The sequence below is a fragment of the Quercus robur genome, chromosome 6 (genome assembly GCF_932294415.1).
Source record: "Quercus robur chromosome 6, dhQueRobu3.1, whole genome shotgun sequence".
Classification (NCBI taxonomy): Eukaryota; Viridiplantae; Streptophyta; class Magnoliopsida; order Fagales; family Fagaceae; genus Quercus; species Quercus robur.
This window is the reverse complement of record NC_065539.1, coordinates 1,421,944-1,444,169: the sequence shown is the minus strand read 5'-3', so window position 1 is coordinate 1,444,169 and position 22,226 is coordinate 1,421,944. Positions and strand designations below refer to the sequence as shown.

General features: G+C 35.1%; 7 protein-coding genes and 1 pseudogene across 9 annotated transcripts in view; 5 read left to right on the top strand and 3 right to left on the bottom strand.

Annotated features, from left to right (window-relative positions):
• The first annotated feature begins 2,107 nt into the window (after positions 1–2,107).
• LOC126690497 (uncharacterized) lies at positions 2,108–3,716 on the top strand. Its single transcript, XM_050385677.1, has 3 exons — positions 2,108–2,602; positions 2,723–2,987; positions 3,268–3,716. Exons 1-3 carry the CDS (start codon positions 2,449–2,451, stop codon positions 3,494–3,496), a joined length of 648 nt encoding a protein of 215 aa, XP_050241634.1. The 5' UTR covers positions 2,108–2,448; the 3' UTR covers positions 3,497–3,716.
• A 2,893-nt stretch (positions 3,717–6,609) lies between these two features.
• Positions 6,610–20,749, top strand: LOC126690492 (UPF0548 protein At2g17695-like). 3 transcript variants are annotated; one of them, XM_050385669.1, is made up of 5 exons: positions 6,610–6,714; positions 6,814–6,990; positions 7,074–7,272; positions 20,278–20,327; positions 20,460–20,749. In XM_050385669.1, exons 1-5 carry the CDS (start codon positions 6,656–6,658, stop codon positions 20,704–20,706), a joined length of 732 nt encoding a protein of 243 aa, XP_050241626.1. In that variant the 5' UTR covers positions 6,610–6,655; the 3' UTR covers positions 20,707–20,749. The 3 variants fall into 3 exon arrangements, with proteins under 3 accessions (XP_050241626.1, XP_050241628.1, XP_050241627.1); XM_050385671.1 differs by lacking the exons at positions 20,278–20,327; positions 20,460–20,749 and adding exons at positions 7,737–7,779; positions 7,820–8,009; XM_050385670.1 differs by lacking the exon at positions 20,460–20,749 and having other exon boundaries at positions 20,278–20,439.
• Positions 10,403–22,226, bottom strand: part of LOC126690485 (putative F-box protein At1g65770) — a 34,230-nt gene continuing 22,406 nt past the window's right edge. The window contains exon 2 of the transcript XR_007644645.1: positions 10,403–10,476. The gene's annotated coding sequence lies outside the window, so the exon portion shown is untranslated. The remainder of the gene's footprint in view (positions 10,477–22,226) is intronic.
• On the bottom strand, positions 10,461–12,006 carry LOC126690491 (putative F-box protein At1g65770). Its single transcript, XM_050385668.1, has 2 exons — positions 11,670–12,006; positions 10,461–11,599 (listed from the first exon to the last, which is right to left on the bottom strand). The coding sequence occupies exons 1-2, from the start codon at positions 11,693–11,695 to the stop codon at positions 10,711–10,713; spliced, it is 915 nt and encodes a 304-aa protein (XP_050241625.1). The 5' UTR covers positions 11,696–12,006; the 3' UTR covers positions 10,461–10,710.
• The window catches only part of LOC126690490 (putative F-box protein At1g65770), a 13,961-nt gene continuing 2,195 nt past the window's right edge, over positions 10,461–22,226 (bottom strand). The window contains exon 2 of the mRNA XM_050385666.1: positions 10,461–10,714. The gene's annotated coding sequence lies outside the window, so the exon portion shown is untranslated. The remainder of the gene's footprint in view (positions 10,715–22,226) is intronic.
• LOC126690496 (UPF0548 protein At2g17695-like) lies at positions 17,235–20,439 on the top strand. Its single transcript, XM_050385675.1, has 5 exons — positions 17,235–17,381; positions 18,737–18,797; positions 18,897–19,073; positions 19,149–19,347; positions 20,245–20,439. The coding sequence occupies exons 2-5, from the start codon at positions 18,739–18,741 to the stop codon at positions 20,245–20,247; spliced, it is 438 nt and encodes a 145-aa protein (XP_050241632.1). The 5' UTR covers positions 17,235–17,381; positions 18,737–18,738; the 3' UTR covers positions 20,248–20,439.
• Positions 17,235–22,226, top strand: part of LOC126690493 (UPF0548 protein At2g17695-like) — a 31,137-nt gene continuing 26,145 nt past the window's right edge. The window contains exon 1 of the mRNA XM_050385674.1: positions 17,235–17,381. The gene's annotated coding sequence lies outside the window, so the exon portion shown is untranslated. The remainder of the gene's footprint in view (positions 17,382–22,226) is intronic.
• LOC126690495 (UPF0548 protein At2g17695-like) overlaps positions 17,248–22,226 on the top strand; it is a 23,544-nt pseudogene continuing 18,565 nt past the window's right edge.

Sequence of the window (22,226 nt, the reverse complement as noted above, 5' to 3'; positions counted from 1 at the left end):
GCCATTCTGGCAAGCAGGTTCATTGTATATTCAAGTAGTTCATTGCATATTCAAGTTAAATATGTTATATATTACATAAGAATACAGTTCATCAAATTCTTTGTCTTTATCTATTTTTTTTTTAATCCTTAATGTCACTTTAGAAATGTTAAAACTTTGAGTTTGTTGATTTAATTTTCCTAAGTTGTAAGGCAGAGCCTACTGTTTTTAATTTGCTAAGTTGTAAGGTAGAGCCTACTTTTGCTAGAGATGATATATATCTTTTTCATTGACCCTATATTTATGTCAGAATTGAGATTATTCAATAAAATCTACCTTTAGGTTTTTTTTTTTTTTTTTTTTTTTTTTTTTTTTTTTTTTTGTATTAGTTATATTTTGAGATTATTCAATAAAAATTTGTAGTTTGTGATAAATTCTTTTTTTTTTTAAATGTTGTTAATGCCAACCCGCCTAACTCGTCGAGTTGAAATGATCGATATTTGTAACCAATCTGTCGGATTTAAACTTTGGTGGGTTGGTAGCGGATTGGAATTTTCCCAGCCCGCTAATGGCAGATTGGATAGAAATATTTGCGTTTACCCGCCCAATCCGACCCACGCACACCCCTTGTAATTAATTTTCTATAAATAAAAGTTATGTCAATAGTGGGACAATGTAAACTTGATGTTATAGACCAATTGAAATTTTTACCCCAATAAGAGCAATTTTTCATCTCGAATTTATGTTTTATACCTCAATAAAGCCTTCTTAGTTTAGACATTTTTTGAACTCACAACCTTTAAATAATATCAAATAGCATGAGTGGTACACTTATCCTTAGGCATTTTTTGAACTGTGTAGTAGTAATACACTCATCCTTAGGCCAAAGGCTTATAAGGCATGAGTGGGAGGCATCTCTCTCCAATATGGGATTGAGCAAAACCTTAAGGATTAAAGCTCAACGTCATTTCCAAATATGACAATTTCTTCTTAAGGTCAGAGATTCGTCCATCCCACATTCTTAATTTAGCCAAATATTTTGTAAATGTAAATTTATTTTTTGCCTATAGAGAAGGCAATATAACTGCTCATCTTTTAGTATAGTGAGCTGCTTTTTTGTCTTGGACTGGACTAGTGCCCATCCCTATTGTCTCAAATTGTCCTAGTTTTAGATAGAGATGAACTCAAGTCTAATTCTCCTGGTTGTTGTCTATTTTTGCTTGGTCAATAAAGCATTTATTCATAATTTTTTTTTTTTTGATAACTACCTTAAAAGTTAAAAACTGAAATATTAAATCAAATTGTATATTTATATTTATTTAGGATTTGTTTGGTATCCATTTATTTTGTTGAAATTAAAAATTTTTTACTGAAAATACTGTAGATAAAGGTAAAAGTTAGTTGAAATAGTATCGTGACACCTATAAATAGTACTAAAAAGTGCAGTGAAACCTATAAATAATAACAAAAATAAATTAAATAATAAAATAAATTGACAAAATTAATTATACTAACCAAAACTTAATAATGAATTTAAATGTTTATCAAAAAAAAAATAATGAGTTTAATGGACTGTTTGATAAACATGTTTAAACATATATTTTTAATTTTTAAACAATATTATATGTATTTTTATATACTTTTTTACTCATACATATTTTCATACATATTTTTAAACAACAAAACACATATTTTCCGATACTTGTACCGAACATCCCTGAATAGTTGGAATTATTATTAATTTGACTCCTGAGTAAAAGTGGCCTTTTGTAAACTTGGGCCCATACGAAGCAACCTCAAATTATTGCAGTAGACAAACGGAGAAATATGTTCCTAATTTTAACCAAAAGGGTCCCTCGTGATTATTCTGACACGACCTGACTTCCCGAGTGACTCACAGACACAGTAAAGTAAAAAGCCTTAGTTGTAAATATTGAAAATCCAACGGCCTGGATAAGTTCTGATCCAATAACTCCAAGTGGGACCCAAAAACACGTCACTAGCTGTAGCAAAGGCAAAGGCAAAGCAAAGCACGGCGTTCGAATCGGACTATTCAATCAATCTACGAGTCTTTTTGAGTCTGAAAAAGAAATATGCTTTCATGCTTAAAGAATATTCTTTCTCTTTCTTTCTTTATGACCAAAGACCATTAACTTGTTTCTCTCCGATTTTCTCAAACCCTTGTCCTTCACCTATCCATCCATCTCTACCCACATCCCATAATTACGCTTGTCCTCGCATGTATTATTGATTCTTTATTAGCACACACATACATGCTCTTTTTCTCTCTCACTCCCTGTTTCGTAACAGTTTCATCATATAAACTAAAAAATGGTGGGACTCTCGTGAAACAAACTACCAAAAGAAACTGCCTCCACCAACCCTCTTTTTTATAGAGTTCGAAACTCATCAAATACTCGTACAGATAAAATAATATACCTTTTTTTGTTTTAAATTAAGGAAAAAAATATGTGTGCTCAGGCTCAGGCTCAGGCTCAGGCAGCTGACAGTTCCCAATACGAGGAGCAAGAACAAGTTATCGATAAGGTCGAGGTTTTCAAGATCAAAGGCAGAGACAAACGTGGCCACAAGATCCTTCGTATCATCGGAAAATCCTTCCCTGGTAAATAACGTTAACGTTATTTTTTAATATTGTCTATATTTGTTTGTGTTTGTGTTTTTTTTTTTTTTTTTTAAATTGTTTATTTATTAAATGTTTGTTTTGGTTTTTGTTTATTTATAGGTCGGTGTGCGAGTGTGGAAACGGTGAAGAAGTATTTGGAGGAGAAGGTGTATCAGAAATTGGAGAAGAAGCCATTTTCGGTGGTGTACGTGCACACCGGAGTTCAAAGGAGCGAGAATTTTCCGGGAATCTCAGCCCTACGATCAATCTACGATGGGATTCCGATGGAGGTGAAAGACAATCTACAGACTGTGTATTTTGTGCATCCAGACCTTCAAGCTAGGCTCTTCTTCGCCACCTTTGGTCGCTTTCTCTTCACCGGAGGGTAATAATAAACTACAATATTATTTTAACTTATCAATTAATTTTTGGTATAAATAAAATTTTAACACTTAGATTTCTTATTCAATAAGCTAACTATTTAAAAAAAAAAAATCACAACTTTGGGATAACATTGTTTTCTTTTTTCACATAGACACGTTAATAGCCAGATACCATCTAATCTAATCGCAATAGATTAGCATATTAGATTAATAATAATAAGTGGTGGGTGGTGCATGTAATCGATGTGTATTTGTTTTGTTTTTGTTTTGTGTGTGAGTTAGGTTGTACGGGAAGCTAAAGTACGTGGCGAGGCTTGATTTGTTGTGGGAGCATGTGAGGAGGAACGAGATAGAGATCCCAGAGTATGTGAACGATCATGATGAAGATTTGGAGTACCGTCCGATGATGGATTATGGGTTGGAGAGCGATCATCCGAGGGTGTATGGTATTGGTGGTGCACCCGCGGTCGATTCACCTGTGTCAATGTACTCTATGAGGTGTATCTCATAAGAGATATAATAAATTTACTACAACATGGGTGCCTCTTCTTTAATGTGAATGTGTGAGCGTGAGTGTGAATGTGAATGATAAAGATAGATAGATAGACTTTTCTTTCCCTGTTTGGTTTTGGCTATATGGGCCTGGTTTTGTAAATATGGTGACTAGGGTGGTCAAATTTGTCTGGCACTAAACAAGAAATTTAAGATCTTAATTGATTTTGTTTCTCAAATTTTTCAATGGCTCGATAAGATAAGTTTGGCAGCTAATTTCGATATAGAAGCAATCTTATCGTATCGTATGCCTGTTAATTAGCTTGATCCAAGTTAGATCAAAATTTTTGCTAACAGGATAAGATGAGCTTTGGCAACTAATTTCGATTTTGAAACAATCTTATCCTAGGCAACTATCGAATTAATAAAATAAAGCCCTCTTGGGCCATTCTTGGTCCATATTAGGCCCATTATACCGAATAAAATGGGCCATGCTACCTGTCTTCTGATCTTGGTCAGTAAATAAAGTTCAGAAGAATGCTAACTTCGCAGGCCACAAGCCTTGCTAGTTGGTCTCTCAGGTCAGGACTCTTTTGGGCCAACCGAAGTTTCTCCCCTAATCGTTCAAGATAGAACTATTTCTCATGCATGCAATTGATTGAACTCACACACATGTAAGGGCCACATATTACCATTGGATACGGGAGATAATTCTTCCAAACCACCCATTGCTAAAACTTTGTACTAGAAGTGTCTGGGTTCTATATGTTAGACACAAAAAATTTGGTAAAACTTTTCACATCTGTCAATATGAGAAATTATTAGTAATAAGTAAAAAACATAATGTCAGTAGTAGGTTCAGATGGGAATCAATAAAAATTTGCTAATTTAATTGCTGCGAAAATTTTTTGTGCAAATAGTATTGCTCTAGAGGGAATGGTTTGTTGTCATTCTAAAAATCCTATTGGTATAATAGACTTCATAATTTCTTTCATCATTGTTGGAATTACATTGTGATTAATGTATAATAAAAATGATGTTAATTGTGGTTTTCATATAGAAGTGATGGGCATCGATTATAATCTACCACCTTAACAAGTTGTTAAAAATTTGTAAATTTGGTTGTGTTTTAGGTTCCTAGCATTGCTGGTTGCCATTAGTCCTATTGTTATTATCATTGTTTTTAATAAAATATCATTTGTTTGGAAGAGGAGACTTTATTAATTGAGTTGATCAAAGTTGCTCAAGTTCCCAACATTACATCTATATTGACATCTTATTCACTCATCTTTCAAAATAGTATACCACATTAATTAAATTTATAATGATATCCATCATTCACATGAGAAGAGAGATTATCACGTTATTGTATTTCCATAATACCTAATAATAATTTGACTAAGGAGATGGTAATGGTTGTAAACAATATCACTCTCACATGGAATAAATTCCAAGCATATGAAGTTCCTTATGTGAGGGGAATATTATATGTAACTGTTAATTAAAATAGTAAACCATGACTTAAACCTTAATCATAGAAGAAGCCGGCGGGTCAAGTCACCAAAAAATTAAAATTAAAATTAAAAATACAAATACTTATATACTTTATTTTGTTCCCTTCCAATCATACTTATATAATTGTAATTTGATTTTTTTTCTTTTTTATATAATATATATTTATAATGTATTTATGGGCTATATACTTTTTTTTATATCATAATAATCACAACACTTTTATCTCTTTATATGTCAAAAATTAGAAAGAAAGTGTTTTATATTTTATTGTTAAATAATGTTCAAAACCTACAAAAAGACAATGAAGGTAAAGGAAAGAAAAATTAAAATAAAGAAGACAAGGAGAAAAAAAAAATTGTTCTTTAAGTGATATATACAAAATTTTAAAAGAAATAAATTATTAATTAATAAAGAGTTTGAAAACTCGAGTTGCATTCACACCTTTCTCCTGTTTCGCTTCTTTTTTTTTTTTTTTTTCCTTCAAAAAGTTAATATTTGAATTATTTCATCTTTGCAAGTCTGCCATTTTGTTGATTCATTTAATGAAAGATAATGATTTTTCATGTTAATTTGTTAATTAAACTCTGAAAATTGCAATAGGATTATGTCCAGTTATATGCTTTTTGGCAAAATAGAATAACGGAAAAAAAAAAATTACACGTGTCTGACCCAGAGTAATTTGTTGAGAATCTATAGCCGACCCCAAAAATTTGGAAAGAAAGGCGGAGAAGAATGCATATGAACTATGCCATTAGTCTGTTGCAATTCATAGCGGACCCTATGGTTTTGGGACTAATGCTTTGTTGTTATTGTTGATGTGATTAAGCGCTTTTTTAACTACTCCACTTTGTAAATTCAAGATTTGTTTAATTTCCTAATGCTGCAATTCTTATGGTTACATTTGGATGTGAGGATGTAAAATCAAGAGATTTGAGTAGCAACTTTCAGTCAAAATTGTTTGATATGAAATTCACTTGTATATGATTGTTTTGAGAAATTTTTTTTTTTTGGATGAATGAGCTTTACCGAGCTACTGAGGGGGAAAACTTTTTAAGTGCCAAGAAAGAAATTCCCCAAAGTCAGCAGCAAACTCTTCTATTCAACATAGAATTACAATGCTTTCTTCAGAACTAATTCTCCCTTGGTGAATTACTGCATTCCTTTGCTGCCAAATATGATAAACAGCAGACCGTAAAGCTATTCTCCATATTATAGACATGAGGCTTTTTTCCTTTCAATTGAGCCCGTCCCCAAGCTATAATCTCATCTCAATGGGACTTACGATACTTGACAAGGTATCAGCACATGTTATTGTTCCAGATCCCTTTGGGAAAAAGGGCATTCATAGAAGAGATCTGCTTGCTAATCTGCACCTGCATATGGGACGGTGAGAGCATCAGCACCGAAGCCCCACTGCAGCTGAAACTATAACGTTCTAGATTGTTTTGAGTTATAGTTTAAACTTTCAAATCACTCGTGTTATGAATTTGAAATAACATCATGCCCTTTCAAACCTGCAATTAGTCAATGAATTTCATTATTACAAAAAAATTGTACTTTTTCATATAATTATTACATGGTATATGGGCCATATAATTATTATTTGTTCAACATGTGGCACTTCATAACTATCATCTGATGATTATCGATATATTTGACAGAGATGGTTTTCTTGTGCTGGGCTCGTCCATCTCCTCAAGAACAGAAGGCCTGCATCAACAAGTATGAGAACTTCAATTTGACTAAAGTCTTGTGTCAATGAAATGAAATCTTTGTTGTTAGATTTTCTAATCTAAACTGATGTCTGTTGTTTATCAATAGGTCAGGTGCATTCAACTATGACGCTAAATTCAGAGGAGCTACTGCTAAGCCCCTGTCCTGCCTCCAAGAAGACAAAGAGCTCTCAAAAGATGGTTTCTTACTGAACCATGCGCGTGTGTTAGTTGGATCCGGTCTTGAGACTTTTGAAAAGGGTAAAAGCGCTCTACAAACTTGGAGGTGCGTGGATATTTTTATATTTTTAGAGGTAGAAAATTTTATTTAGGGAAATCCAAATTCCAAGATTAATATGATTATTACAGGCATTTTGGATTGGATTGGGCATTTGTTGATTCTAAAACTCCAATTCAGAATGGAGTCAAGTTCTGTGTTTGTCTCAAGGAGTTTCTCCCATGGATGATGATGCCACTTCAGGTTGTGTATGTAAATGACAAGAGAAAGGCTAACAAGGCCATGGTGTCATTTGGTTTTGGAAGCGGTACCCTTCAAGGTCACCTACTGGTTTGTGCCTTTTCATATATTACTCATATATGTGATAGTTTGGTCGAAAGCTCCTGCACTTGCTTTGGTGTATGTTATCTTGCAAATTCAAGCTCTTGCAATTGCATGGCATATATAAATGTGATAGTTTTGTCCGAAAATCCGTAACTTCCATTGTCTCTGCATCATCTGGACATGCTAATGAAGTAACCTGCTGCTGCAGTTGATCTATTATATGTTGGAGTTTTTCTATTCATACTACATGGCATATCCTAAGAGCCGGGTCAATTTTTATTTTCATTTTTTAAAGTCCTGAGATTAGATTTTTTTTTTTCTTTTCTTCAATAAAGTCTCTGTTTTAAATTCTTGCATGTGATTTTCACCTTGTTTAACACTTCTATTAATTTTTGTTGTGTTAAGCTTGCTTGAATTTGATGAACCCTTGCTGACAGTAATATGTGTCGTGGAATTCTGGTGTATTGCAGGCTGGGGAAGAACGTTTTTCCATTGAGTTAGATGAGAACAACCAAGTGTGGCATGGATTCTCAAAAAAAAAAAAAAAAAAAAAAAGTGTGGCATGAAATACTTTCCTTCTCAAAACCTGCCCACTTTTTGTCATTTATTGGGTATCCATATGTACTGCTAAGGCAAAAGTATTTTGCTCATCAATCTACCCATGCAGTTCTGAAACATATGACTGCTTCACAATCCTAATGTAAAAGCAAATGTAAATGAAAACTTGTCTTACAAAGACTTCACGTATTCTTCACTTATATTATTCTAGCAAACTACGCCATATTGCTGTGTTAATGCATCAAGATGATTGTTGATAACCCACTTTACATCCCTTAATTTTCGTAAAAATTATTTGAAGAGAATCATTTTAACATGACAACTTCATTATGAAAACCCTAGCAAACTGTATTTTGTTATGGTCAAATATAGACTACAAGGCTTAAGAACCTTAAGAAAAATACCATTTTCCTCAAAACAGGACTATAATTTAGGTGAAGCTTAAAACTGTTTCGGCAGGTGGGAAATAAAAGGAAAACAGAAAAATGAAGGGAAAAGAAAAGGAAGGTACAGCTTATGCTACATGCTGTAAACAACAGCATTCAGGACCTAAAGCATATCAACTTGAAAACTGATAAATAAAAGAAGAAATTTGGTACTCTAGCAAACAAATCAGGGATATTCTTTGCATTATATTTTGTCCAATCAAACTGATTACGCAAGTAGACATGCCCACCCCATCTTCAAAAGTGTTTCTACATCATGATTATTGTGGAATTATGGTAAGGAGTAAGAATTAATCATGCTGACAACTTTTAGTGCTTCTACACAAAGCTCTTAGACTTGTTGGGAGGTTCTTTGGAGATGTTTGCATAACTGGATGATAGGAAGATGAGATGTGGAAGTTAATTGGGCAGTCATATGGGCTGAGGGGGAATAGTTTGAGAGGTGTATCACAAAACTTGCTTGGGCTGTTACTATCATATTTGGAGAGCAAAGGATGAAAAAGGCCAGGGGGTTGTTGGAGTGAAAAGGGAATCTGTAAAGCATTAGATGCAGGATGCTGCTGCACAAGAAAAAAAGTATTCCATCCAAAATAAAGTTTTGTGTTGCCATGGGAGATTGAATTTCCCCTGTTTTAGGATGTATTTGTTGTTCAATCCCTGTTTTAGGATGTATTTGCTGTTTGTTGGGGTGGGAGTTAAAGCTGTGGGTTTCCTTTGTTGCTACTTTCTTCTTCTTCTTTGATTTGGGTCTGAAATATAGCTCTTGGTTGTTTGGGTTGACCTGTACCGTTTGCCTTTTGTCTGAATAAAATTTTCTCATTCATCAAAATGAAAAAAAGACTTGAGAGGTTCTCAGAAGCACAGGAGGATTCAAAATGTTCTTAAAGCTTAATCTTTTATCAGACTCTTGCATCTTATGTATTTCAAACAATATCAAGCCCTTGCGTTTGGCCTGCTAGAGGAGCCCTACTGGCTTACCATGTTTGGAGCATGGTTCAGCATCTAGGCCTGAGCATTTATGTGAGCAATATATGCCATTAACAATGCCAGTTATCAATTTACAGAACAGCTATATATTTTTTTTGCCCAACAAATTCAGCCATTTATTTCTCACTCAATACCCTAGACCCGATAAAATTGGGTTCCTTCAAAACATTTTGTTTGTTATTAGAGGAGCCCTACTGGCTTACCATGTTTGGAGCATGGTTCAGCATCTAGGCCTGAGCATTTATGTGAGCAATATATGCCATTAACAATGCCAGTTATCAATTTACAGAACAGCTATATATTTTTTTTGCCCAACAAATTCAGCCATTTATTTCTCACTCAATACCCTAGACCCGATAAAATTGGGTTCCTTCAAAACATTTTGTTTGTTATTAGATTCTGCATTTTTAATTTTAGAAGACATACAAGAGCTTGAGGCTCGTTTGGTTTGACCATGACTCAATTTTCATAACTCAAACTCAAAACCCATAACTCATAACCCAAACCTCACTTTATCTCAAAAACTTTAAAATTATTGTTTGGTCACATAACTCAATCACATAACTCACTTTTTGCCACCATAACTCATATTATAGAAAATGAAAACACCAAAATTCTGTTTTCAGTTTCCATTATCCATCACTCAAATTTTTGAGTTTTGAGTGATGGAAACAACGCCCAAAAACCAAGCCAAACAAGTTTTTTTCGGTGAGACCCACGCGTTTTGGAAACTCAGTTACGAAAACTGAGTGATATCACTCAAAATCATGGTAATCCACACAAGAAGATGGTTAAATTGTAAAAGGATCCTCTAATTATAACCTCTCCAATTATCACCACTCAAGAAAAGATATGCTTATCTGCTCTTCAATTTAGTATTTTATACAAATTATTTTAATCCTCCCATTGTACCATACACATGATCCTCCTGACCAATACAATTAAGCCATTGTTAGTTTCAGTGACAATGGACTTCATAAAATTGGCAATTGATAAGTAATAACTTCTTTTTATTGGTTGGGAGAACCACATAAGTATAACCATACTCATATTGTAATGAATAATTTCTCCAGTCGTCATATATATCTTAAACATTCACACCACTAATTTGCTGAATCAGTTGGACTACCAAAAACATGAACAAATAAATAAAAAGGCTAGGCCATGAGTAGATTTGTGAGAAAGTTCTATTTCTACACAAGCTTTAATATTTTACAGCCTGCTCAACATCTCCATTGAAATCAAATTTTCAATCAACATGGATTATCAAATGACAAGAATCAGCCACTGTGTCGGGCTGAAACCCGATTAATATCACAATCAATAAACAAAGTGACACAGGAGACATCACAAATAAAGCTAAATTCATAAAAGACAAACCAACATAGAGCAGTTCAAGGGCACTACTATCTCATGCTAAATTAATTTAAAAAGACAACCACCAAGTAAAAATTTACCTTAACCCAACATTTAGACGAGGATTTGAGTTGAGCCAAGATGGGGGAAGCCGAAATGGATGACTCCAGTCTTGGAAATCTACAATCTCACCAGTCTCCAGATCAAAGACACCTTTGTCATCTTCATAAGTTAAGTAAATGCAATTCCCTTTCCATCCAGAGAATTCTGAAGCTGAAACAGAGAAGGAACTGTCTTTACCCAAAATAAAAACTCGATCACCCAAATTCTCGACCGTAACCCAACGACCGCACTCTTGGTCCAGCTTATAAACATCGAAAGTAAATGTCTTAGGGAGATGGTGAAGCCTCCTCTCTGTATCAAAGAACCTATCAACAACGTAGAGCTCTCCACGTGACTCCACCAAATGCTTCTGGTTTCCAAAATCCGGAATTGGAGGCGAAAATTCTATCAGCTTCATTGATGAATCAATCCATGAAACTATTCCCCACTTATCAACAACATAGGGTTTTCCCTTGTATGCAATAATGTCATCATAGCGACAGAGATCATCTACAAGGGTCCAATTTCTACCTCTATATTTCTTATACCCCAACTTTCCTTCATGATATAAAGCGTAAATCACAGTGTCATAAAAAGAATTATTACATACATAGTCAGGAAACAACACTAGTTTATTCACACCAACAATAGGCATCTCACTTAAAGATTGAATTTCATATCCTTTGCTTACCTCGACAATTTGATAATCCAATAAGTTAATCCTTGGAAAAGTAAACCCGAAATGGAGATTTGTAAGTGGATTTAAAAGATATTTCAAACCAAATCCAAATCCAAAATCTTCCACCTTGACCAACCAGCTCTTTGATGAACATGTTGAAGGGTTTGGATTAACATCATCTGGTAGCTTGAGACGATAGAAGGTTCTGTGACAGACATAGGCTCGGTAATCAGATCCGGTGGAAGGAAGAGAGACATAAAGAGAAGCAAATATACCTGGTGAAGGGATAGAGGATCGCCATGAAGCACAGACGCTGCGAAATCTTACAACATAGCTGCGATCTTGGTTGGCTTCTGCGATTGAACGCAAGAGTTCAATTGGAAGAGCAGACCAGTCGACACGTCTCTTACCCATATTTTCGTTGCTTGACCTAGAGAGTGACTTTGCAAGATTGAGAAAGAAGACCCAAACCAACTTTTTTTTTTTTGGGGCTAATGGGTGTGCTTGGTTCGGTTTCGGTCGGTTTGTATGGGTATGGCCAACCGAAACCGAATATTTCGGTTTGTGAAATTCTCAACCGAAATGGCTGGAAATCAATCGGTTTCGGTGTATTTCGGTTTTTCAAATAGAGGGTTATTGAGATTTTCAAAACCTGGGATGCACGGACGCGGCGCCAGAGGAGCCACACCCGCGTCCGACGCGGCGACGCGCGAGGGACGCCGCTGACCGCGTGTCGGTGCCGCGTCGGGCCGCGTCCTGCTGAAACGCCGAAATTCAAAAAAAAAAAAAGTGCAGAATCTTCTTCTCTTTCTCTCTCTGTCTTGTTTTCCTGCCTCTACTCAGTCTAGATGTTGCGTAAACTAGTTTAAGAAAACTAAAGAAGGGTTAATAAAAGAAAAGGTATGAACTGGGAAGGGGAGTGACGGAAGAAACAAAGGTTAAGGTAGAAGACGAAAGAAGAAAAAATATGTAGAAGTGATAGGCTGACTTGGTGTAGAGATTTTTTTTTTTAAATGTGTGGTGTAGATTAAGCTTTGGAAAATGGAAGCTTGGGGAAATAAAAAAAAAAATAAAAAAAAAAGGTAAAGTTGATATTCTGATGAGACCGTGACTTGTTGGCACTGGAGTGGTAGGTGAATGGAGAGAATTAAAAAAAAAAGATTAATCTTGTGGGTTTTATTTAATTTATGAAAATCATGTTTTAGTTATTATCTACTATTACTATTCAAGCAGTTTGGGCTGTGAGTGATTCTGCTGAACCGGGTACAAAAGTTATTAAAAAGATAGAGAAATGTGGGGTTGAACTGAAGAAGTGGAGTTCGAAAAGCTTTGGCAGTGTGAGAAAAGAGTTGGAAAAAAAGAAAAAGGAAATAGTGCAGGCCGAGAGAGAAGCAATGAGAACTGGGCAGAATTTTCGGGTTAGAGAGCTTATGCTTGAACTCAACATACTCATGGATAAAGAGGCTCGGATGTGGCTGCAACGGTCTAAAGTACAATGGGCCAAATATGGGGATAAGAATTCAAGATATTTCCATGCAAGGGCCACACAAAGACTACGTAAAAACTCCATCTCCACCCTCAAAAAAGTTGATGGCACGTGGTGTAGTACTCAAGAAGAAGTAGCAGACACAGTAGTGGCCTATTACCAAAACTTGTTCACGTCAGCAAGCCCCACAAATTTGGAGAATATTACCCAACATATACATCCCATTATAAATGAGGAGATGAATGCAAGTTTAGTGGCTGACTTTGAAGCTCTGGAAGTGCAGGAAGCAATTAAGCAAATGGCACCCTTAAAAGCTCCCGGACCGGATGGTATGCCCCCTATCTTTTATCAAAATTATTGGGACTTAGTGGGTGAGGAGGTAACATCATCTGTGCTTTATTTTCTTAATACTGCATCTTTGCCTGCTAACCTTAACCACACTTTTATTACTCTCATTCCTAAGGTTAAAGATCCGGAATTTGTATCTGAATTCCGGCCCATTAGCCTTTGCAATGTGTTGTATAAAATTTTCTCAAAGGTTCTGGCAAATAGGCTCAAAAAAATTCTACCAAAAATTATCACTGAAAATCAGAGTGCTTTCACTAAGAGCCGGCTTATTTCTGATAACATTTTGGTGGCTTTTGAGTCTTTACACAGTATGCAGAGACACACAGGGAAAGACAATTACATGGCCATTAAGCTTGATATGAGTAAGGCTTACGATAGGGTGGAGTGGGTCTATTTAGAAGCGGTGATGAGGAGAATGGGGTTTGATGAAAGATGGGTGAGACTGATGATGACCTGCATTACTACCATATCCTACTCCATCCTAATCAATGGTGAGCCTAAAGGCATGATAGTTCCTACCCGTGGTATCAGACAGGGTGACCCACTATCCCCCTTTTTATTCCTATTGTGCACTGAAGGATTGAATGGTTTGATCTCCCAAGCGGCTAATTGTGGAGACATCAAGGGTTATGCCTTATGCAGAAATAGCCCGAGATTAACTCATCTTCTATTTGCAGATGATAGTCTCCTTTTTTGCAGAGCCACTGAACAGGAATGTAGTAATATTTTGGAGGTTCTAGAGGTGTATGGGAATGGTTCTGGCCAACAAATTAACCGGAATAAGACTACAATCTTCTTCAGTAAGCTTACTTCTGAAGACACAAGAGAGCACATCAAGCAAGCATTGGGGGTGTCGGAGATCAAGCAGTATGAGAATTATCTAGGTCTACCGTCCTTTGTGGGGAGAAGGAAAAAAGCCAGCTTCAACTTTATTAAGGAGAAGGTATGGAGGAAATTACAGGGGTGGGAGGAAAAATTGCTTTCACAGGCCGGGAGAGAGATATTGATTAAAGCAGTAGTGCAAGCAATACCCACTTTCACCATGAGTTGCTTCAAACTACCCCTAGGCCTTTGCAATGAATTTACTCTATGAGGTGTATCTCATAAGAGATATAATAAATTTACTACAACATGGGTGCCTCTTCTTTAATGTGAATGTGTGAGCGTGAGTGTGAATGTGAATGATAAAGATAGATAGATAGACTTTTCTTTCCCTGTTTGGTTTTGGCTATATGGGCCTGGTTTTGTAAATATGGTGACTAGGGTGGTCAAATTTGTCTGGCACTAAACAAGAAATTTAAGATCTTAATTGATTTTGTTTCTCAAATTTTTCAATGGCTCGATAAGATAAGTTTGGCAGCTAATTTCGATATAGAAGCAATCTTATCGTATCGTATGCCTGTTAATTAGCTTGATCCAAGTTAGATCAAAATTTTTGCTAACAGGATAAGATGAGCTTTGGCAACTAATTTCGATTTTGAAACAATCTTATCCTAGGCAACTATCGAATTAATAAAATAAAGCCCTCTTGGGCCATTCTTGGTCCATATTAGGCCCATTATACCGAATAAAATGGGCCATGCTACCTGTCTTCTGATCTTGGTCAGTAAATAAAGTTCAGAAGAATGCTAACTTCGCAGGCCACAAGCCTTGCTAGTTGGTCTCTCAGGTCAGGACTCTTTTGGGCCAACCGAAGTTTCTCCCCTAATTGTTCAAGATAGAACTATTTCTCATGCATGCAATTGATTGAACTCACACACATGTAAGGGCCACATATTCCCATTGGGTACGGGAGATAATTCTTCCAAACCACCCATTGCTAAAACTTTGTACTAGATGTGTCTGGGTTCTATATGTTAGACACAAAAAATTTGGTAAAACTTTTCACATCTGTCAATATGAGAGATTATTAGTGATAAGTAAAAAACATAATGTCAATAGTAGGTTCAGATGAGAATCAATAAAAATTTGCTAATTTAATTGCTGCGAAAAATATTTGTGCAGATAGTATTGCTCTAGAGGGAATGGTTTGTTGTCATTCTAAAAATTCTATTGGTATAATAGACTTCATAATTTCTTTCATCATTGTTGGAATTACATTGTGATTAGTGTATAATAAAAATGATGTTAATTGTGGTTTTCATATAGAAGTGATGTTGCATCAATTATAATCTACCACCTCAACAAGTTGTTAAAAATTTGTAAATTTGGTTATGTTTTAGGTTCCTAGCATTGCTGGTTGCCATTAGTCCTATTGTTATTATCATTGTTTTTAATAAAATATCATTTGTTTGGAAGAGGAGACTTTATTAATTGAGTTGATCAAAGTTGCTCAAGTTCCCAACGTTACATCTATATTGACATCTTATTCACTCATCTTTCAAAATAGTATATCACATTAATTAAATTTATAATGATATCCATCATTCACGTGAGAAGAGAGATTATCACGTTATTGTATTTCCATAATACCTAATAATAATTTGACTAAGGAGATGGTAATGGTTGTAAACAATATCACTCTCACATGGAATAAATTCCAAACATATGAAGTTCCTTATGTGAGGGGAATATTATATGCAACTGTTAATTAAAATAGTAAATCATGACTTAAACCTTAATCATAGAAGAAGCCGGCGGGTCAAGTGACCAAAAAATTAAAATTAAAAATACAAATACTTATATACTTTTTTTTTGTTCCCTTCCAATCATACTTATATAATTGTAATTTGATTTTTTCCTTTTTTATATATTATATATTTATAATGTATTTATGGGCTATATACTTTTTTTATATCATAATAATCACAACACTTTTATCTCTTTATATGTCAAAAATTAGAAAGAAAGTGTTTTATATTTTATTGTTAAATAAAGTTCAAAACCTACAAAAAGACAATGAAGGTAAAGAAAAGAAAAATTAAAATAAAGAAGACAAGGAGAAAAAAAAAATTGTTCTTTAAGTGATATATACAAAATTTTAAAAGAAATAAATTATTAATTAATAAAGAGTTTGAGGTTCTATTTTTTATATATATAAACTAGTCGGAAGTTAATAAGAGGCTGTTTGATACTAGTGCTTAAACAACAGTTTTCAATATTTAAGTAACTAGTCGCTAACCCGTGTGATGCACGGGAAAACTATTAGAAAATAATAAAGCATGCATATGTTAAAAGACAATTTAAGTTCATGTGTGCTTGCAAGGGATACATACCTAAATAGTTCTTGCGGTAGAAATAAAAGCCTTATCTTTGAGATAAAGAACTGATGTAAACAAACTAACCTTACATAAAACAAATTAAAAAAAAAAAAAAACATAAAACTGATGTCACGGGAAATTCAGCCACATGGTAGTAATATATAAATCTCTTAAAACCTAATCCTAAACATAAGGACTAAATATATAAACAAACTAACCTTACAAAAGCTGAACTTTATAAGCTAAAATCTATACCGTGCATTGTAGATCTTGAATGCTTTAGGGCTTCCTACGTGTGGAGAGAGAGAGTTTGCAGAAATCGTGGCTTTATATTTCTTAACTTGAGAGAGGGGTAAGGTTGCTAGGGTTTTGTAGATCTTGAATGCTTTAGGGCTTCCTACGTCTGGAGAAAGAGAGAGTTTGCAGAAACCGTGGCTTTATATTTCTTAACTTGAGAGAGGGGTAAGGTTGCTAGGGTTTTGAGGAATTATAATTTTTATTTATTTTTTATTTTTTATGCTGACGTGGAAAATTGTGGTGCCAGCAAAGGTTTCGGTTTTTATATATATATATATATATATATAGATTATAAGGTCCATAACACTTCTAATACAAATTTCTATAACACTTAAATACGTTGTCCTAACTTTATAGAATTTGACTTGTGTCCAATGACCAATTGTTACTGGACAGATTGCGGTGCAGATACGTGTGCACTCCAGTTGTCACTAGACACGTTAAGAAACAACCCAGTGTCTAGTGACAACTGGAGTGAATACGTGTCTGCATTGCAGCGTTTCCAGGGACACAAGCTCCACCCAACTGTCTAAAGTTATAATTTCAGAGCACAGAGTCTCACTCTCAGAGTCAAGTAAAAACGGAAATCCGTACGCCACTGTCGTCTCGTCGCGACAAAACCAAAACCCAACCTTGAGCTTCTTCCAACGGAAAAGGTAAATACTTTGAGCAATTTTTTTGTATTGTTTCATTTTGTAGTTTATAATTTCAAAATCAAACTCATTCAATCCCTATTGGTTGTAATTCTAATGCACAATTATCTTCCATTTTCGTCTTTTTGAAAACTCGAGCTGCATTCACACCTTTCTCCTGTTTCGCTTTTTTTTTTTTTTTTTTTTTCCTTCAAAAAGTTAATATTTGAATTATTTTGTCTTTGCAAGTCTGCCATTTTGTTGATTCATTTAGTGAAAGATAATGATTTTTCATGTTAATTTGTTAATTAAGCCCTGAAAATTGCAATAGGATTATGTCCAGTTATATGATTTTTGGCAAAATAGAATAACGGAAAAAAAATAATACACGTGCCGGAGTAATTTGTTGAGAATCTATAGCCGACTCCAAAAATTTGGAAAGAAAGGCGGAGAAGAATGCATATGAACTATGCCATTAGTCTGTTGCAATTCATAGCGGACCCTATAGTGTTGGGACTAATGCTTTGTTGTTATTGTTGATGATAATTAAGCGCTTTTTTAACTACTCCACTTTGTAAATTCAAGATTTGTTTAATTTCCTAATGCTGCAATTCTTATGGTTACATTTGGATGTGAGGATGTAAAATCAAGAGATTTGAGTAGCAACTTTCAGTCAAAATTGTTTGATATGAAATTCACTAGTATATGATTGTTTTGAGAATTTTTTTTTTGGATGAATGAGCTTTACCGAGCTACTGAGGGGGAAAACTTTTTAAGTGCCAAGAAAGAAATTCCCCAAAGTCAGCAGCAAACTCTTCTATTCAACATAGAATTACAATGCTTTCTTCAGAACTAATTCTCCCTTGGTGAATTACTGCATTCCTTTGCTGCCAAATATGATAAACAGCAGACCGTAAAGCTATTCTGCATATTATAGACATGAGGCTTTTTTCCTTTCAATTGAGCCCGTCCCCAAGCTATAATCTCATCTCAATGGGACTTACGATACTTGACAAGGTATCAACATGTTATTGTTCCAGATCCCTTTGGGAAAAAGGGCATTCAAAGAAGAGATCTGCTTGCTAATCTGCACCCGCATATGGGACGGTGAGAGCATCAGCACCGAAGCCCCACTGCAACTGAAACTATAATGTTCTAGATTGTTTTGAGTTATAGTTTAAACTTTCAGATCACTCGTGTTATGAATTTGAAATAACATCATGTCCTTTCAAACCTGCATTTAGTCAATGAATTATTAATACAAAAAACTTGTACTTTTTCATATAATTATTACATGGTATATGGGCCATATAATTATTATTTGTTCAATGTGTGGCACTTCATAATTATCATCTGATGATTATCGATGTATTTGACAGAGATGATTTTCTTGTGCTGGGCTCATCCATCTCCTCAAGAACAGAAGGCCTGCATCAACAAGTATGAGAACTTCAATTTGACTAAAGTCTTGTGTCAATGAAATGAAATCTTTGTTGTTAGATTTTCTTATCTAAACTGATGTCTGATGTTTATCATTAGGTCAGGTGCATTCAACTATGACGCTAAATTCAGGGGAGCTACTGCTAAGCCCCTGTCTTGCCTCCAAGAAGATAAAGAGCTCTCAAAAGATGGTTTCTTACTGAACCATGCGCGTGTGTTAGTTGGCCCCGGTCTTGAGACTTTTGAAAAGGGTAAAAGCGCTCTACAAACTTGGAGGTGCATGGATATTTTTAGAGGTAGAAAATTTTAATTAGGGAAATCCAAATTCCAAGATTAATATGATTATTACAGGAATTTTGGATTGGATTGGGCATTTATTGATTCTAAAACTCCAATTCAGAATGGAGTCAAGTTCTGTGTTTGTCTCAAGGAGTTTCTCCCATGGATGATGATGCCACTTCAGGTTGTGTATGTAAATGACAAGAGAAAGGCTAACAAGGCCATAGTGTCATTTGGTTTTGGAAGCGGTACCCTTCAAGGTCACCTACTAGTTTGTGCCTTTTCATATATTACTCATATTTTATAGCTATGAACCTTTAAGGTTGTTTCCATAAATTTCTTTTTCCCTATATTTTAGAAATAGAGATCAGAATTTAGGTTGGAAGGAATGGTTTTAACAATGGCTGTGACTGGATGACTTAAGCTTTATTATCCTAATAATATTTTCATAAGAGTTGCCTGTGGTCCTTGGATCAGGTGGCCCCTTTTTCCAAGTAGTTTCTCTCTCTCTCTCTCTTGTTTGCTCACTGTTTGTTTTAATGTTTGGCTCTTTGGAAGATTTGTTCTATATCTAAGACGCAACTTATCATCGTGTCTGTGGAGGTCTAACCATTTATATATCCATTTTTGGCTCTGATGCTCCAAAACATCAACCATTTTCTATTTGTGTGTTGGACTGCCGAACACTTCCCTGCAACTTCTTTAAAATAGAATTATTTGTTATTATATGTTAGACCATAGCATAACCAAGTTGGCATGGTATATATTTGATAGTTTGGTCGAAAGCTCCTGCACTTGCTTTGGTGTATGTTATCTTGCAAATTCAAGCTCTTGCAATTGCATGGCATATATAAATGTGATAGTTTTGTCCGAAAATCCATAACTTCCATTGTCTCTGCATCATCTGGACATGCTAATGAAGTAACCTGCTGCAGTTGATCTATTATATGTGGGAGTTTTTCTATTCATACTACATGGCATATCCTAAGAGCTGGTCAATTTTTATTTTCATTTTTTAAAGTCCTGAGATTAGATTTTTTTTTTCTTTTTCTTTTTCTTCAATAAAGTCTCTGTTTTAAATTCTTGCATGTGCTTTTCACCTTGTTTAACACTTCTATTAATTTTTGTGTGTTAAACCTGCTTGAATTTGATGAACCCTTGCTCAGAGTAATATGCGTCGTGGAATTCTGGTGGATTGCAGGCTGGGGAAGAACGTTTTTCCATTGAGTTAGATGAGAACAACCAAGTGTGGTATGAAATACTTTCCTTCTCAAAACCTGCCCACTTTTTGTCATTTATTGGGTATCCATATGTACTGCTAAGGCCCATATTGCTGTGTTAATGCATCAAGATGATTGTTTTTTTTTTCTTTTTTTTTTTAAGGAACAAAAAAGGGTGGCTCATGTGTGTTATCACAACCGACCACACCCCACAAATACATCGCCTGTGGGTACCACCAGCACATAATGCCCATGACTTGGACTCCACCCTTGTGCTTTGTTTTTTTTTTTTAGAAACCGAAGTCCAAACCCCACACCTGTGGGGTATGAGGACTCGAACTTGCACCTGGCACAGCCATCAAGAAGGGGGCATCAAGATGATTGTTGATAACCCACTTTACATCCCTTAATTTTCGTAAAAATTATTTGAAGAGAATCATTTTAACATGACAACTTCATTATGAAAACCCTGGCAAACTGTATTTTGTTGTGGTCAAATATAGACTACAAGGCTTAAGAACCTTAAGAAAAATACCATTTTCCTCAAAACAGGACTATAATTTAGGTGAAGCTTAAAACTGTTTCGGCAGGTGGGAAATAAAAGGAAAACAGAAAAATGAAGGGAAAAGAAAAGAAAGGTACAGCTTATGCTACATGCTGTAAACAACAGCATTCAGGACCTAAAGCATATCAACTTGAAAAATGGTAAATAAAAGAAGAAATTTGGTACTCTAGCAAACAAATCAGGGATATTCTTTGCATTATATTTTGTCCAATCAAACTGATTACGCAAGTAGACATGCCCACCCCATCTTCAAAAGTGTTTCTACATCATGATTATTGTGGAATTATGGTAAGGAGTAAGGATTAATCATGCTGACAACTTTTAGTGCTTCTACACAAAGCTCTTGGACTTGTTGGGAGGTTCTTTGGAGATGTTTGCATAATTGGATGATAGGAAGATGAGATGTGGAAGTTAATTGGGCAGTCATATGGGCTGAAGGGGAATAGTTTTGAGAGGTGAATCACAAAACTTGCTTGGGCTGTTACTATCATATTTGGAGAGCAAAGGATGAAATAGGCCAGGGGGTTGTTGGAGTGAAAAGGGAATCTGTAAAGAATTAGATGCAGGATGTTGCTGCACAAGAAAAAAAGTAAGAGTTCCATCCAAAATAAAGTTTTGTGTTGCCTTTGGAGATTGAATTTCCCCTGTTTTAGGATGTATTTGCTGTTTTTTGGGGTGGGAGTAAAAGCTGTGGGTTTCTTTTGTTGCTACTTTCTTCTTCTTCTTTGATTTGGGCCTGAAATATAGCTCTTGGTTGTTTGGGTTGACCTGTACTGTTCGCCTTTTGTCTGAATAAAATTTTCTCATTCATCAAAATGAAAAAAAGACTTGAGAGGTTCTCAGAGGTACAGGAGGATTCAAAATGTTCTTAAAGCTTAATCTTTTATCAGACTCTTGCATCTTATGTATTTCAAACAATATCAAGCCCTTGCGTTTGGCCTGCTAGAGGAGCCCTACTGGCTTACCATGTTTGGAGCATGGTTCAGCATCTAGGCCTGAGCATTTATGTGAGCAATATATGCCATTAACAATGCCAGTTATCAATTTACAGAATAGCTATATATTTTTTTTGCCCAACAAATTCAGCCATTTATTTCTCACTCAATACCCTAGACCCGATAAAATTGGGTTCCTTCAAAACATTTTGTTTGTTATTAGATTCTGCATTTTTAATTTTAGAAGACATACAAGAGCTTGAGGCTCGTTTGGTTTGGCCATGACTCAATTTTCATAACTCAATACTCATAATTCAAACTCACAACCCATAACTCATAACTCAAACCTCACTTTATCTCAAAAACTTTAAAATTATTGTTTGGTCACATAACTCGGTCACATAACTTACTTTTTGCCACCATAACTCAT

Coding starts and splice junctions, on each gene's coding strand:
- LOC126690492 (XM_050385669.1), top strand. CDS start 6,656: ATGGTTTTCTTGTGCTGGGCTCGTCCATCTCCTCAAGAACAGAAGGCC. Junction 6,715..6,813: donor CAGAAGGCCTGCATCAACAA/GTATGAGAACTT, acceptor GTTTATCAATAG/GTCAGGTGCATTCAACTATG. Junction 6,991..7,073: donor AGCGCTCTACAAACTTGGAG/GTGCGTGGATAT, acceptor TGATTATTACAG/GCATTTTGGATTGGATTGGG.
- LOC126690496 (XM_050385675.1), top strand. CDS start 18,739: ATGATTTTCTTGTGCTGGGCTCATCCATCTCCTCAAGAACAGAAGGCC. Junction 18,798..18,896: donor CAGAAGGCCTGCATCAACAA/GTATGAGAACTT, acceptor GTTTATCATTAG/GTCAGGTGCATTCAACTATG. Junction 19,074..19,148: donor AGCGCTCTACAAACTTGGAG/GTGCATGGATAT, acceptor TGATTATTACAG/GAATTTTGGATTGGATTGGG.
- LOC126690497 (XM_050385677.1), top strand. CDS start 2,449: ATGTGTGCTCAGGCTCAGGCTCAGGCTCAGGCAGCTGACAGTTCCCAA. Junction 2,603..2,722: donor CATCGGAAAATCCTTCCCTG/GTAAATAACGTT, acceptor GTTTATTTATAG/GTCGGTGTGCGAGTGTGGAA. Junction 2,988..3,267: donor CGCTTTCTCTTCACCGGAGG/GTAATAATAAAC, acceptor TGTGTGAGTTAG/GTTGTACGGGAAGCTAAAGT.
- LOC126690491 (XM_050385668.1), bottom strand. CDS start 11,695: ATGGCGATCCTCTATCCCTTCACCAG. Junction 11,600..11,669: donor ATCCTCTATCCCTTCACCAG/GTATATTTGCTT, acceptor TGTCTGTCACAG/AACCTTCTATCGTCTCAAGC.